The sequence below is a fragment of the Mytilus trossulus genome, chromosome 6, assembly GCF_036588685.1.
Source record: "Mytilus trossulus isolate FHL-02 chromosome 6, PNRI_Mtr1.1.1.hap1, whole genome shotgun sequence".
In the NCBI taxonomy this organism is placed as follows: Eukaryota; Metazoa; Mollusca; class Bivalvia; order Mytilida; family Mytilidae; genus Mytilus; species Mytilus trossulus.
In genome coordinates, this window is record NC_086378.1 from 18,633,227 (window position 1) to 18,647,303 (window position 14,077).

Below are 14,077 nucleotides of genomic sequence, written 5' to 3' on the forward strand. Positions count from 1 at the left end.
TGTATCTTATACAAGCACTTTGGTATATCGGAATGCAATCCATTAGCAATTTTGCCCTATAATTTGAAATTATGTAACAAACAAAGTAAGCCGCGAATAAGAATGATTTGTTGATTTGTACCTGAAATTTTAGACTTCCGGTTTATCTTTCACCGGGATCTGTTTATAACCTGTCTATGTATCATGACTAGATGAACTGTTTGAAGCTTTCACAGAAAGACATGGTCTTTTTACATTAATTATCACAGTTGATTATTGTCGACATCCTTCCGCTGCACTTTCTGCAGCTTTTTGTGCTATTTTTTCCGGTGTCAGGTATGGATGATACCTGTACATTGAGGATGGATTATAATGGAGTCCGCTATTGTCTGAGGTTGAGTATGAAGCACTAGAAGGAACTGTGTCCCTGAGTCGTAGGTTACTTGATCCTAGTAAGGGATGTAAAGCTACGGTTGGAAAAACAAAGTTAGAATTAGCAGCAGCCATGCCAAACAGTCCTCCATACAATGTGTATAACGATCTGTCATTCGGAAGGTAAGCAGACGACCCCATCATGGATGATGGTATCGGACGCCATATTGGCCATGGTGAATGAGGGACGCCGCTTTGTTTATCTCCACCTAAACCATCTTCTGAAAGAAATGGTTAGATTTTGTTAAAATGTTTTAAAGAAGACATTTTTTTTTATTGGTTTTCAATATGACTTAATAAATGCTGGTACATTTATAATAGATCATGTGTCCGAGGTTTGGCGAAAATTGACAATGTTATAACAAAACTTTTGAAATAGTGACATGGTGATTTTAGTTATCACGCGATCTATAATTGTTACATGGATGTTTTTTTGTCCTATTTCCTTATCTCAAATAACGTAAACAAAAACAAAGTCAAACATACAAAAAAGGTTTCTTAATAGATCACCCTCTTCTTGTGTAATTATAGTAAAACCTATGCATTTTGAACTTTAATCAAAGGTCATACCTCTTATAAAGACAGTTTATCCGGTCCAAATGATGACCTTTATTTTGGGAGCCCTTTACAGCTTGCTGTTCGGTGTGAGCCAAGGCTCTGTGTTGAAGGCCGTATTTCGATCTAGAATTGTTTAATTTTACAAATTCCAACTTCAAAGGGAAATTGTTTCATTAACACTCATACTACATCTTCTTGATATATCTATTGTCTGTACATTGAAATGTGAAAATTGTACCCACCCTTCGCCATATATTCTATTGTACCCGCCCTTCGCCATATATTCTAATGTACCCACCCTTCGCCATATATTCTCATGTACCCACCCTTCGCCATATATTCTAATGTACCCACCCTTCGCCATATATTCTCTGTGCTGCTTGAGTTGTTCCTCTATCTCTGACTCTGAGTACGATCTCAATGGAGACCTAGCGTAGGTGTGCTGTTGTAATAAACTCTCCATGCTTTCTCTGTACAAACATGGATACGTTGGACATTCGGAACTGAAGGCAGAGCTAAAAAAGTAAATGCTAAAGATTTCATACATGTAGCAAAACACGTTTGAAAACTGTAAATAACATTAAGATCATCCTTGTGTTTGTTTCCCTAATTTAAAAAAATATATATCATACAAAAGAGGGATATTTGTTTCTTTTGGAATTAACAATCGATACCATGTGTCCTTATTTCTAATTTACATTACACGAACAAGGTATTGGCTTATCTTGGTATAATAAATTTCTTATATGACTTGTCAGTGATTTCCGGAAAAGATTTATTTTCGGTTCTTTGTATGGGTTGTTTGTTCTCTAAAAGGCTCTTTTTTGTTAGTATTTATACTTGTAGTACATATAGAAAGAAAAAACAACCATTTCAACGATAGGGCTTGCTTTATCCCATGCAGGTCTTAATATAACAGAGTTTTAAAAATTACAAAATAATGTTTGCATGAAAATGTCAGTAAGCATACAGGATTTTTTTTTATTAACGGTAATTTTAAAAGTACAAACTGTACTCCATATCGGAAACATAGTTGGTAAGCAAAATTCTAAATCCCTCATATATATGCAAAAGTATAAAATACAAATAAAAATTATATATAAAACAATGTGTCTTTATAGTTACCTTTCAAATTCTGTAAGTCGTGTTGAATCCCTGAAACCTTTTGCAAATGGGTTGCTGTCGATTTTTAATTTTGTTATCTGAAAGATACATTTACAATTATCATCATTCTTCATGATTAACACGAAACTGATAAATGTCATATACAAAACATGTTAAGGACGTGTATAGTTAAAAAATAAAGCTATCATTTGATTTTAAATATTACGGAAAAAAACTTTGAGGAAATTCTTTTGAAAAGAAAACACAAGTTTGTTGCATACCAAGTTGTGTTTTTTGTACAAACACAAAAAGCCTTTTTAAGAACAGTCAATAATTATTAATATATCATGAACAAGAAGCATTATAAAAACATACTACATTTTGCAATATTTTTTATTGTATACAATTTCGTTTTCTTTAATGACTTTTGTATGTGTAAGCTAATGATATAGTAAGTATTGCTGAATAATTACTGTTGGAAAAAAGTCCAAATATCAAAGCATGTTTATGCATCCCTACTTATATATAATATTTCGAGGTGTAAACTTTCCCCGCTGTTTGTTCAACTAAATTGTTGTTCCTGCACTGGTATACTTATAGCGGTTATAATTGTTAAAGTACTTCGTCATTAATAACACTGGTACTCGACATGTGAAACTGACATTTTGAAAGATGCAAGTTTAATATACGATAAATTTATTACCAGTTGATTCTGATATGCTGTTACAGCAATAAATGTACTTTCCGGAAATATGAACGTCTTGAATTCCTCCGCGTCTAAACTTGACACGGATGTTTGGTTTGAACCGGTGTCCTTTTTCTTCACGATGTGAATTCTTGGTTGGTATTTATGCATGGAATTGAGAATAATCTGAAATTAGTCAAATCACTACAGTTGCTAATAATTAACAGAATTGCAGTAATATATGTTTAATTTGTTTACTGAACGTGTGAATATGGAGTGAATTTCTTGTTAATGGGTGAAATAGTTCTCAATTTTCAATCATGTTGCGTTTCAAGACGATAAATATTCTTATAGTGCAACTTCACAGATGAAATGTTTTATGAGGCAAGAACAGTAATTTTACATCATAACATTTGCGGAAATACTAATTAAAACATGATGCGAGGACAACGAACGTTAATATATGAGCTTTAAAAACCGAATTAAATGCAAAGATATGTATACAGGTTTTTCTTAACTTATGTGCTATGTTAAAAGTTCAAAGTTGAATTACAACATTGTAAACTTGTGCAAAATATGATTAAAAAGATGAAAAGGTAATGGAAATTAAAAAAAAAGTTATCTGATAAATTATAATACCTGGTTATTTTTATCTAGCATATTATTGGTGAGCTTCAGTTTTTCAAAAGAGACTGTTTGCTTTGTTAGTTGTTCCCCAGTGTATGGCGAGTCTGGGTGCATATAAAGTCTTGTTGGTAGTGGTGGGTCTGCTTTGCCAGCCACGAGCCATGAGGACCGGTGATAAGCATATCTATATCGTTTGTTATCTACTGGAACAATGTCCATCAGAACCATGTATCTAGTCTCAGGGTCAATACCAGTAAAGGATACTCGTAATGTCGGAAACATGCGTCTAAAATTAAAGATTGAAGACTGATGACTAAAAATTAAGAAAAATTGAAATTTCAAATATAGATTGTGTTTTAACCTAATAATGTTGTTTATTTTGCTAGACTTTTATAATTTGGTGATCACAATAAAGAAAACATTGTGAATCTTTTAGTTCCGATTTTTGCACTTTTATTTGTTCGATCAAATCAGTGTCTATTTTCTATATCTTTCACAAATTCATAGAGGAATAAATTATTTCCATCTTACTAATGCAGTGCATATACATGTAGCATTAAATATTTTTTCATATGAAATACTAGAAAATAATGAAATCCAATGATTATTTATTTTTCATTTCAATTTTATATAGTTTGGAAAAAAAAGGTGAAGATGGTTCTCTTTAATATTCTACACTCCCTTTTAGTCAGTTTTTAAATATTTGATGCATTTTGTCTTCTGGAACTAACCTTCTGCACATCATAATACATTGAAGTAATAAATAGTGAAAAATAATAATTCCGAAACGAAAATTGACAATGGACAAAAAGGAATATTGCAAGTCTTGAAACAGAAAACTTTCAGTGCTAAATGCAAATAAAGAAAGTATATAACATTTGTAACCAATAGGAATCAACGTACATTGTATAATGATATTTCAAATAGTTAAAAAATGATTAGGTTTGGACAAATAACAGAGTATGCGATAAAAATGCCGTTCCAGAATTGTCGATGTGCCAAAATGATAAAGAAAATGCATGGTCTTCTTAAATGACAACTGTTTAACAAAACTAATGTTCCAGGTGTTACAACAACTATTCACTGAATAACAAAACAAAGTGCATCAGTTACATATGCATTGTTTTATCAGTGAAGATATCGCCCACTAAGTGCACAGGTAAAACATATCTAAGCTAGATCTGTCAATGGCTGCATGTCACCGGTAAAAGAAAAAGCATATTGCTCCATGCCTCTCATGGTTTCCGTCTGACACTCCAGAATGTATCGGCCATATTCATTTCTGTTTATTTTGTAGCTCATTGACACCACTCTTATTTCAAAATAATAGTTTATACAATTGTTTAGAGGAAATAGATTTATAACAATAACGGTAATCGACATTTACCACATGTCGGTTGAAACGGAGTCTGCGCGGATCATGGCTAAAGCTGCGTTTTTTCGGGTTAATTTAAGTAATGTGTAACACTACGCACAATTGAAAAACGAAATATTATGAGTTTACGATGAAATAATGTGCGCCGATTTTTAACCTTACATGATAATATCTATGAAGAATTAACACTGACAATTTTTTTCATTGTTCAAGACTATCAGTTTATAGATATATATATTCATTTTATTATATATAAGTTATAGCTTTAGGGAAATGCATACTAATGCATACAAAAATATTTAAAAATCCTAAATTTAAAGAAATATTATTTTAAAAAAAACAAAGTTCAAATGCATTTTAATTAGATGTCATTTCGACGAAAGTAAATATTATATTTTTGAGAATAAAAAAATCTACCCCAAAAACCCGTGGTATTTACTCACCCATTTAGGGATATAAATGATTCAATCAATTGGTTGAATCAATGTATGCATTAGGTTGAAACGGTACTTTTATATACTGCACCGGAAATATGCCTATGTCAACAGATACAAACATAATTATTTTTTCTTTTTCAATTTATTTAAATACAATAAACGTGTTAAAGCATAAAAAAAATCACAAGTGTTAAAGTGCAAACAGATAAATAACAATCTTGATCATAGACTATTAAAAGACCGCCCGTGGAAATCATCCATTGCGCATGATCGTGATTTATTGACTTGAACCCTGGTATCATCAAGTCAAAAGTATTTTGGGTTCAACCCCTTTAATGAAAATGATGGGAAATGTCAAAGAGGGTGGCCTGTGTTAAGTGCGTGTGACCAGCTAATAGTTTACAAAAGATAATGAAATGAAGATTTATTTCTTGACGTGCACTTCGTCTTCCCTTAAGTGATCATTGGAGTATGTAAAACATTCCATAATTATTGATTTTCAATACCTGGGAGTCTTTATAAATTTGTTATTTTCAAACTATTATACTTTTTGTTTTATTTCAGCAAAATCAAATTTCCATATTTTTTTTATTTCACGATTTTTTCAGGAAGTTATAAATCCAAAAATATATGTCAATTTCATAAGTCATATTTTCTGATAATACACAATTTATTATCATTCAAATTAAACATGTAAGCATGGTCATGTCTAAGAGTAAAGTTACATTTATACGATCATGAAAATTACTATTTTGTAAAAGCTATATTATTTGTAAAATATATCTATAAACGATGTTGCTTTTTTTTTTTTTTATCAAGAAATGGTACAAATGACGAGCAAGCGCAACAGAATAGAAGCTTGAAATAACTTTAGTAAAATGAGAAACATTAAATTCTTAACATTGCACTTGGCATGGTAATTGCACTTTAGAATGATAGATCAAAAGAGACGATAAACCACTAGATCAATTTGTGTTTTCAGGAGGAATTAGATTAATTTGAAATTTCTTGATTCTTCAGGATTACCCGATATTCCCAAGTCACTTTTTGGCTTTTAGGACAATTCCTGCCACACAATAACCTCGCACATTGATTCACTGATAGGGACAAAGTGATAAGATGCATACATAGTCCAGAAATGCCTTGCGTATGGATATTCATCTCGTGACGCATTATAAAGTGTCAGTCTGACAACTGTGCCGAACTATTTACAGTACAATACAAAATCTGTTTAAGAATCTAACACTCTCTATTGAAATCTTCACAAATTATCTAAATATCATTTAACGAACGAGAAGAGAACATTTCAGCTTGTCAGATCTAATTCCTGACAAAGTCCAATATATATTGTCCGTTCGTTTGCATATTGAGTTAGAATCGATCCAAGTTATATGCAGTGGTAACAAAAAATCTCAATCTTGTCTGCAAATAGTTGGATTTTACAATATCATTGAAAAGGAAATTCCATAAAGCAACTTCCAATGTTGATATTGAATAATATAATCAGTTCTAAAAATGAAATATTGATGATTTCATGACAGTAAGCTTTTAATGAAAACATTAAACAATCATTTTTTAATGCCCATTTTAGAAACTTGCTGAAAATATATATATATTTTTTTTACTGAATATTATGTTATGAAATAGATTTCACACTTTAAATGGTGTCAGTAAAAATAATTAATAAGTCAATTCAGATTCTTTTGTCAAAGTCTCACAAATATCTTGGAAAACCCAAATGCCCTACCACGAATTACAGTTAATATGCATAATTTAAATATTTAATGAAGCTTTAATTGAAAGTCTTTTGTTTATGAATTTTGTTCTGGTTTCAAATAAACTCAAACTCAAAATTCAAATGGTAAAAAAAATTATGTTGGACTTTCCAGTAATAGCATGAAACATGATATAGTCATTGTTTATGATACAATCACATGCATATATAAATTAATAAGAATGTTTACACTTTTTTGGTGCACTAGTGTCATTTCAAAAGTCTTTACTTTTTTTTTAAAGTGCCACAGTATCTAAAGTATAAACTTTTAGTTTTTTTTATAATATAACGGCATATTTCTGATCCTGGGGCCTGTTTATCGAAAATGTCCTAAGATCGGTCCTAAGAATTTCTTAGGACTGAAGTTAGGATAAAGTTAGGACAGACTTACGACACGTCTCAGCATGCACATCGAAGCTATCTTAGGAATATCTTAGCTAGGACGTCCTAACTGATGTCCTAAGTATTAGCGGAAAAGAAAATACAAACCGAATATGAAAAAAAATAATTATGATATCATATTTTATCAATATTTTTATTTCAAATATGGTTAATTAGAATCTAATAACTAATATGTAGTTTTAAATTAAAGGTAATAAATATTTGTTGTAAAATAATTGTACATTTAAAATGTATGAAACAAAACATGACACAAAAATAAAAAAAATAACAAACAAAGTTAAAATGTAAACAAGATATATAATACGTAAAAATCACAACATATTTTTTAGTGAGTTGAATTCGAAGTGTCACATTTTCATTCTTTAACAGTGCAAATGCAAATCTCGTGCATTATTCATATCATTACGGAGAATTCCAACTATATTTACTACTACTTTAAAAATAGCACGCGTGAAAATGAACAAAAGACGAACTTCGAGTGTATCCTAAAGTTAGGATCATCCTAAGACCATCTTAAGACACCTAAATTGGTATCCTAAAGTTAGGACAATTCCTAGGATTTTCCTAAGTTGCGATATGTTTGATAAACTCATTTAGGACTAAGATGTGTTCTAAGTTGGTCTTAGGACACGTCCTAATCCTAAGACAGCTTCGATAAACAGGCCCCTGATCAACACAGCTAGAATTATTTTCAGAACATGGCTCAACATTTATATTTTTACTCAAATATAAATTGACAAGGACAGTTTAACCAAAACCCGAATTTTAATTAAATTGAAGTATTTGGGTTGTCTTTCGGTCGCTAATTAATTCATGTCTTACAATGCATACTATTTCAAAAACATGAAAAACGGTTATTATTCAATAAACAAATTCTCAACAAGTGTTTACACTGAATTACAATTTTACTGTCTCGGATATTTTAAAAAAATAAATATAATACAAATATATTGCTGCAAAACATTCATCCATTACAAGTAACAACATCTAAGAAATTTACAATTAATTCCGGAATATATTGCAATAAACAGAGCACATTCAAACTGATGATTTGAGTTTAACGACTTCACGCGTTATATTCAATTCATTGCACACGCAATGTCCTGAGGCATTACATCGGACATATTCATTTGGAAATTTGTTAATATTGAAAGTGATTAAAGAATTCCAAATCTTCAATTCATCACATTTTAAATAACCCCTTCAAAAGTATAGTCTGTTATTTAGCCTTTTGATACCAGAGATACTTAAGGCTAACATTCGACAGTGTTGACCATACTGGCTATTGTATTGTTTAATTACATGTTTCATTGTCCGGTTAATGGCCAGTAAAAGCGACAACTCTTAGTAATAATACCCATGATGACCACTTTCTTTAAAATGTTTTCTTTAATTCTTCCTCTGTCATTTAATTATCAGTTTAATAATTAACTGAATACCAGTGATTCAAGATTCATGCTGTGTTCAACGTATTTGGAAGACGGTCTGTCCCGAGTTTTATGTTGTTTTCTTGTTGGTTTTGGGTTTTTATAGTTTTGCCTCGTTCTTGATGTTCCGGAAGTGAGCATCCTCGTCTGCTGGTGAGATAACAGGTCAACACATTAGAAAGAATCCGTCCATCACCTATAGCCAACGTGTAAATTAACTGTCAGGCATTTCAAAGTTCCGCTGACAGAGTTAACTATGGGTTGTATGGCGAGTAATTCTTCAAACCAACAAACTCTATAGTTTGTAACAGACTTCAATACATTTAAGACCACAAGACTGATTGTCAGAACGCTTTCAATTAATAAGATGGTTGTTAAATTACACCTTCATGAAATAATTGGTTTGAATAGAAGACGGAAAATCCGACAAATTTGGACATTTTTATCTAGGTTCTTACAAAAATCCATTCGAAAATTTGAAAATTAATTGTTGTCTGACCACACTTTATACATATCTAAAGAATTTGAAGCATGTGTTTGATATATTGGTCAATAACAGATGAAAAGAATAGAGTTAATTGTAAAAATATACGAGAACGCACAAAAGAAGTTTACATTTTTTCCTCTCAAACTAAGAATCTTATTTAAACTGTGATTCATAATCGACGACTATCACTAATCTCAAATCAGCTGCGAATTGTTTTAATATGCAGATCTAATATGAAACGAAGCTTTCTAATAGAATACATTTCATGTTTAGTTAAAAAGAACATACACAAAATAAATAAAATAATACGGAAATAAATGAGATTAACAAAAAAGGAAAGGAAAAGACAGGAAGGAAACAGAAACAAAAATGTAAAAAACACTAGCCGAAGATAGACAGACCGTACCATGTCCACAAAAAAGACGAGAAGACGAAGACGAACAACAATCATCAGAACAGATATCATAACGAGGACTTGATGGAAGCTATTCATATATGCCGATGCTCTTTTATAGTTGTCACACGATATCAAATGAGGAAAACATGATTTGGATGATATATATTTCATTTGCATCTGTTCTTGGAGACTTTTCTGAGTATTGATATAATTCATATTTATATAAAGAAAAAATAGTGCTTAAATTTAAAAGATTTTGTATTTGGCTAATGAACAACACAATTATTTTTGAAATAGCACTGAAAGTTAAATCATTTCCATAAGCAAAAAATGGTAAAACAAGAAAGTGTTTTTGGACTAGAATTTTTTAAGAAAACGCTTGACGTAAAGAGACTATTTTTTTGTTTAAATCAAACTGTTTCGAATCAGGATTCAATGCATATTTTGAGTCTTTCAGAAGTGACTAACAACAAGTACCCTCGAAGCCAAACATATTCAAGCATAATACAAATCCAAAATCACACAATCAGTACAGTCATTTGAATATAAACAAACCCTAATGTTCACGAGAGAAATGTAATTGTACAGATTTAGTATACAATTTATGAATATTATTTTGATTATACAAGTCGTTACCGATCTATATGTACGGAACTATTGAAAAGAGGAACATTAAAGCTGGATTTTTTTCAATCGTTCGATGCAAGATCGAGTATTTTTTTATTCGTGTTTTTCTTTATATGTTTTGTTGTTGTTTTCAATAAACATTATTTCATGCATTTAAAATCGACAGTTTTATGCAGACATTTATTTCAGAAACGGATTTATTGTGCTACATGGAGTTAATGCATAGAATTTTTATAATCTTCACTACTAATGTTGCCACGAGATTTCCTCCAAATCGCAATATGTATACTTGAGAAATTACACGAAACTAAAAATGACTTTTAGGAGGATCTAGATGATGATATTAAACGTTTATTGAAAGAGTTGAATGTGTATATATGTGACATATATTTACAAGCATTTAGAACAAAGTAAGAGATAATGATTATTGTAACTTTTTTGGTTTACGAGCTTTGCCTTGTTCATATTTTTTTTATTCTAACAAACAATTACATAACCAGATAGCTGGAAATGATAAGCAGTTTGACTAAACATCTTCAATTACATAATTCTAACGTTTCTGAGTGTTTTAACGTCGTAGTTCTGTTAAAATTTAAGAATATAATAAAACCAAGTATGAGATATCATGGCATAACGTTTATTTTCTTGTACTTTAATAAAGTATTAATAATTGAAACAATGTTAAATGCTTTTAGAATCCGCATTTTTTTGTGTTTTTATTTTAGGGGAGGGGCTTTAACTTAATGTAATGACTTACGTCAAGAATGGAAAACGTCTATTTCATGGGATATCCTGAATTCGGTTGATAGTCAGCAGTCAAATCCACATGTGTGATATTAGAAAATGCCTTTACCAAAACAGGAATATGACAGTTGTTATCCACTTGTTTGATGTGTTGAAGCTGTTTAGATTTTACCATTTGATTAGGGTCTTTCCGTTTTGAATTTTCCTGGCAGTTTGGCATATTTGTGATTTTACTTTTCATGAGCGTTATAAAGATATTTACTGATAAACATATATAGTTCTTCAACGAATATATTAAGTGTTCAATATAGTTTATAACAAGTGTAAAGATACTTTTGGACATATTTTATTGCAATCGTGTCTTCCTTTCAAGTGCATTATGCTTTATCTATGTTTTAAGCTGTATTTTATACGATACTACATATGCTTTTCAATTTTGTTTTCAATTTCGAAAATTAAGTATACTTTTTCGCCACCCATTACTGATGCAGTATTTTTTAAAGAAAGTTATCCGCGTTTTGTGTGCAAAATTCGTAAATTTTGTTTTGATAATTTAGTGTATTATGACATTTAATATAACGGTTGTTGTCCATTCGAATGACGTGTTTTATCATTTGATTAGGGACTGTCCGACTGAATTTTCCTCGGAGTTCAGTATTTTTGTGATTTAACTTTTTTGATGCATTTATCATACTTTCAAAATTTTCTAAATGATCGGGTCTGATACTTTTATTCAATTTATAGTTTGAAAACAAAAAACGATATCAATCTGTTCCATTTAGTTTAAGTAAATTATAAAATTACTCAATTGTTTTTATCTTAACAGATCATCTTAAAAAGATGATCGCATTAAATACCATGTGTTACGAATAACTAAGGGTAATTGTTTTTACCTTGTATTTAACAATTATCTTTGAACCTACACCGATGAACCTTCGACTTAACACTGGTTAATGCGTTCACTTATTCTACCACACGAAAAGTGAATGAAGTAAAAAGGCGTGAAGTCGTAAAGTACGAATTTGTTGACAAATTTCACTCGCTTTAAAGGAAAATCTTAAGTCTTTATCGCAAAACTTCACTTTGATAATTATTGTGTGAAGCGTAGACAATTGTTATTATTCTACCTTAATTTATATACAAGTGCACAGAGAAATAAACTTCCATATTTGGTACATAAAGATGCTGAAAATGTCAACACAAATTTGTAAACTAGTGAAAGCGAAATTATATGAAATATTATATGTAAATAAATATTCCTGAATGTTTTTTAATTTGTAGAAGAGAGTTTATGCACCTGATATATGTTGTCAAGAATTTTAATAAAAACATGTTTTAAGTATCAATTGCTTTTGGTTATTTTTGGAATGTGTTTTAAAACAAAATCTATAAAAGAGGGACACAAGATATCACAAAGAACTCCAATAAATATGTTTTAATGTTTGACTACATACCTTCCAGTTTTCGTAATAATCATTTCTGTTCCTAGTTCATGGAATTTGTCCCATAAATCTTTCGTTTCTAGTCTACAATGGACATTGGCTAACTCTTTGCTGCATGGTGGTGATGTAGTGGTGGTCACCTCATTATGGTCAAGTTCTGGGGCTGCTTCCCGTTTGACCGGCGACACATCAGTAAGTGGTGGACTGATGGGGACAAACGAAGGCTGGGTAGGGGATGCTGTTGATGTTTCTACAAATTTTTCTGAAAAACAAATCGAACAAATTTTTATCTCATACACGTTCTTTATTAATATTAATTATGAATGATAGTAAAAAAACATATTCTCCATTTTTAACATCTGCAAATGCGTCTAAGTAGTATTATTTATTGAAATTTTAATAAAATTAATCATAGATAATATTGAATAATACACCATGTGAGTTCAATCATAGATTTTACTACTAGATATATTTTAAATTCAATTTGACAGAACAAATGTATGAAAAAAATATCTACAAAATAAAATCTTACCGAGTGGAGCTATTGTTGAGGGATGTTGTTCATCATTTGGGGACTGTAAATGTCCAACAGAATTGCTATTGTTACCACCACCAATAATTGCTGCAATTGAAAACGCCGTTGCTTTGGACGAAAGTTGCATTTTTTGCTGTTGAGCTAATCCATTCTGGATATTATCTAAACCGTCCATTCTGGAATTATCTTCATTTTCCATATTAAAAATTAGTTTTAAAAACTACTTTTGCTTTATATTTTTCATAAATTTTTATCGAAATATATTATTTCAGAAATTTAGATATTTGAAGCAAGTGTATATATTTCATCGACAGTGTATATTGCAACTAAGCTACCTGCAATGTACAAAGTGTTTGTTTAACTAAACTGTTGAATTGTATGTTTCTTATTTGTTTAACTGTCCGTCAAATTTAGCATGTATCAATAATAAAAACAATATCCTCATTCTAAATTGTTATCAGAAAAAATTGTCGTCCATTAACCCGTTCCCGTAAATTATTGTAAGAGAGCAGTTCATTGGTTAATGTGATAAGAAAGAAACCAATCACTAGCAGAATGGGAGGTTCTGAACAGCAACTGTTCACTTGTGTAGCAATTAATTGTTTAAATTGATATGATCATTTTCAACACACGAGCGGTTGTCTATTTACACACAAAACCTGCAACAGTATTTAAAAGGAAATTGATAAATGATTGAAGTGAATAATTATTTGGTTTGACAATTATCTGATAACAATTTTATTATGCGAACAATGAAATTATTTCTAATTTACCAAGTTAAAACCCCAAACAGATTTCGATATTCTTTTTGAATACTTTACTTTCACAACAGTTTGACAGATGAATAAAAGTTAAACAAAAGTAATGGATCGGCTGACAAATGTCTTGAATAAAATTTAACACATTTTTTTAATTCAAATTATGTACAAAAGATGAAACCAAATATAAGAAATCTGTTAGAATATTAATTAGTTATTACCACATAACCAAAATGTAATTTTATTGCAATTAAAAAATGTTATTGACCTTAGAACGATTTTTGATA

At 30.5% G+C, this 14,077-nt stretch overlaps 1 protein-coding gene across 2 annotated transcripts; it reads right to left on the bottom strand.

The window, feature by feature from the left end:
• Window positions 1-227: 227 nt before the first annotated feature.
• Window positions 228-13,460, bottom strand: LOC134720898 (T-box transcription factor TBX20-like). 2 transcript variants are annotated; one of them, XM_063583458.1, is made up of 7 exons: window positions 13,030-13,460; window positions 12,510-12,759; window positions 3,398-3,671; window positions 2,777-2,944; window positions 2,095-2,171; window positions 1,324-1,484; window positions 228-629 (listed from the first exon to the last, which is right to left on the bottom strand). In XM_063583458.1, the coding sequence occupies exons 1-7, from the start codon at window positions 13,229-13,231 to the stop codon at window positions 253-255; spliced, it is 1,509 nt and encodes a 502-aa protein (XP_063439528.1). In that variant the 5' UTR covers window positions 13,232-13,460; the 3' UTR covers window positions 228-252. The 2 variants fall into 2 exon arrangements, with proteins under 2 accessions (XP_063439528.1, XP_063439526.1); XM_063583456.1 differs by having other exon boundaries at window positions 228-632.
• Between the last annotated feature and the right edge of the window lie 617 nt (window positions 13,461-14,077).

What these genes read in the sequence shown, in the direction of transcription:
- LOC134720898 (XM_063583456.1), bottom strand. Translation starts at nt 13,231, where the DNA reads ATGGAAAATGAAGATAATTCCAGAATGGACGGTTTAGATAATATCCAG. An exon ending in CTCAACAATAGCTCCACTCG is followed by an intron (nt 12,760 to 13,029) that starts GTAAGATTTTAT and finishes TTTGTTTTTCAG; the next exon opens with AAAAATTTGTAGAAACATCA. An exon ending in CAGCATATCAGAATCAACTG is followed by an intron (nt 2,172 to 2,776) that starts GTAATAAATTTA and finishes TGTATCTTTCAG; the next exon opens with ATAACAAAATTAAAAATCGA.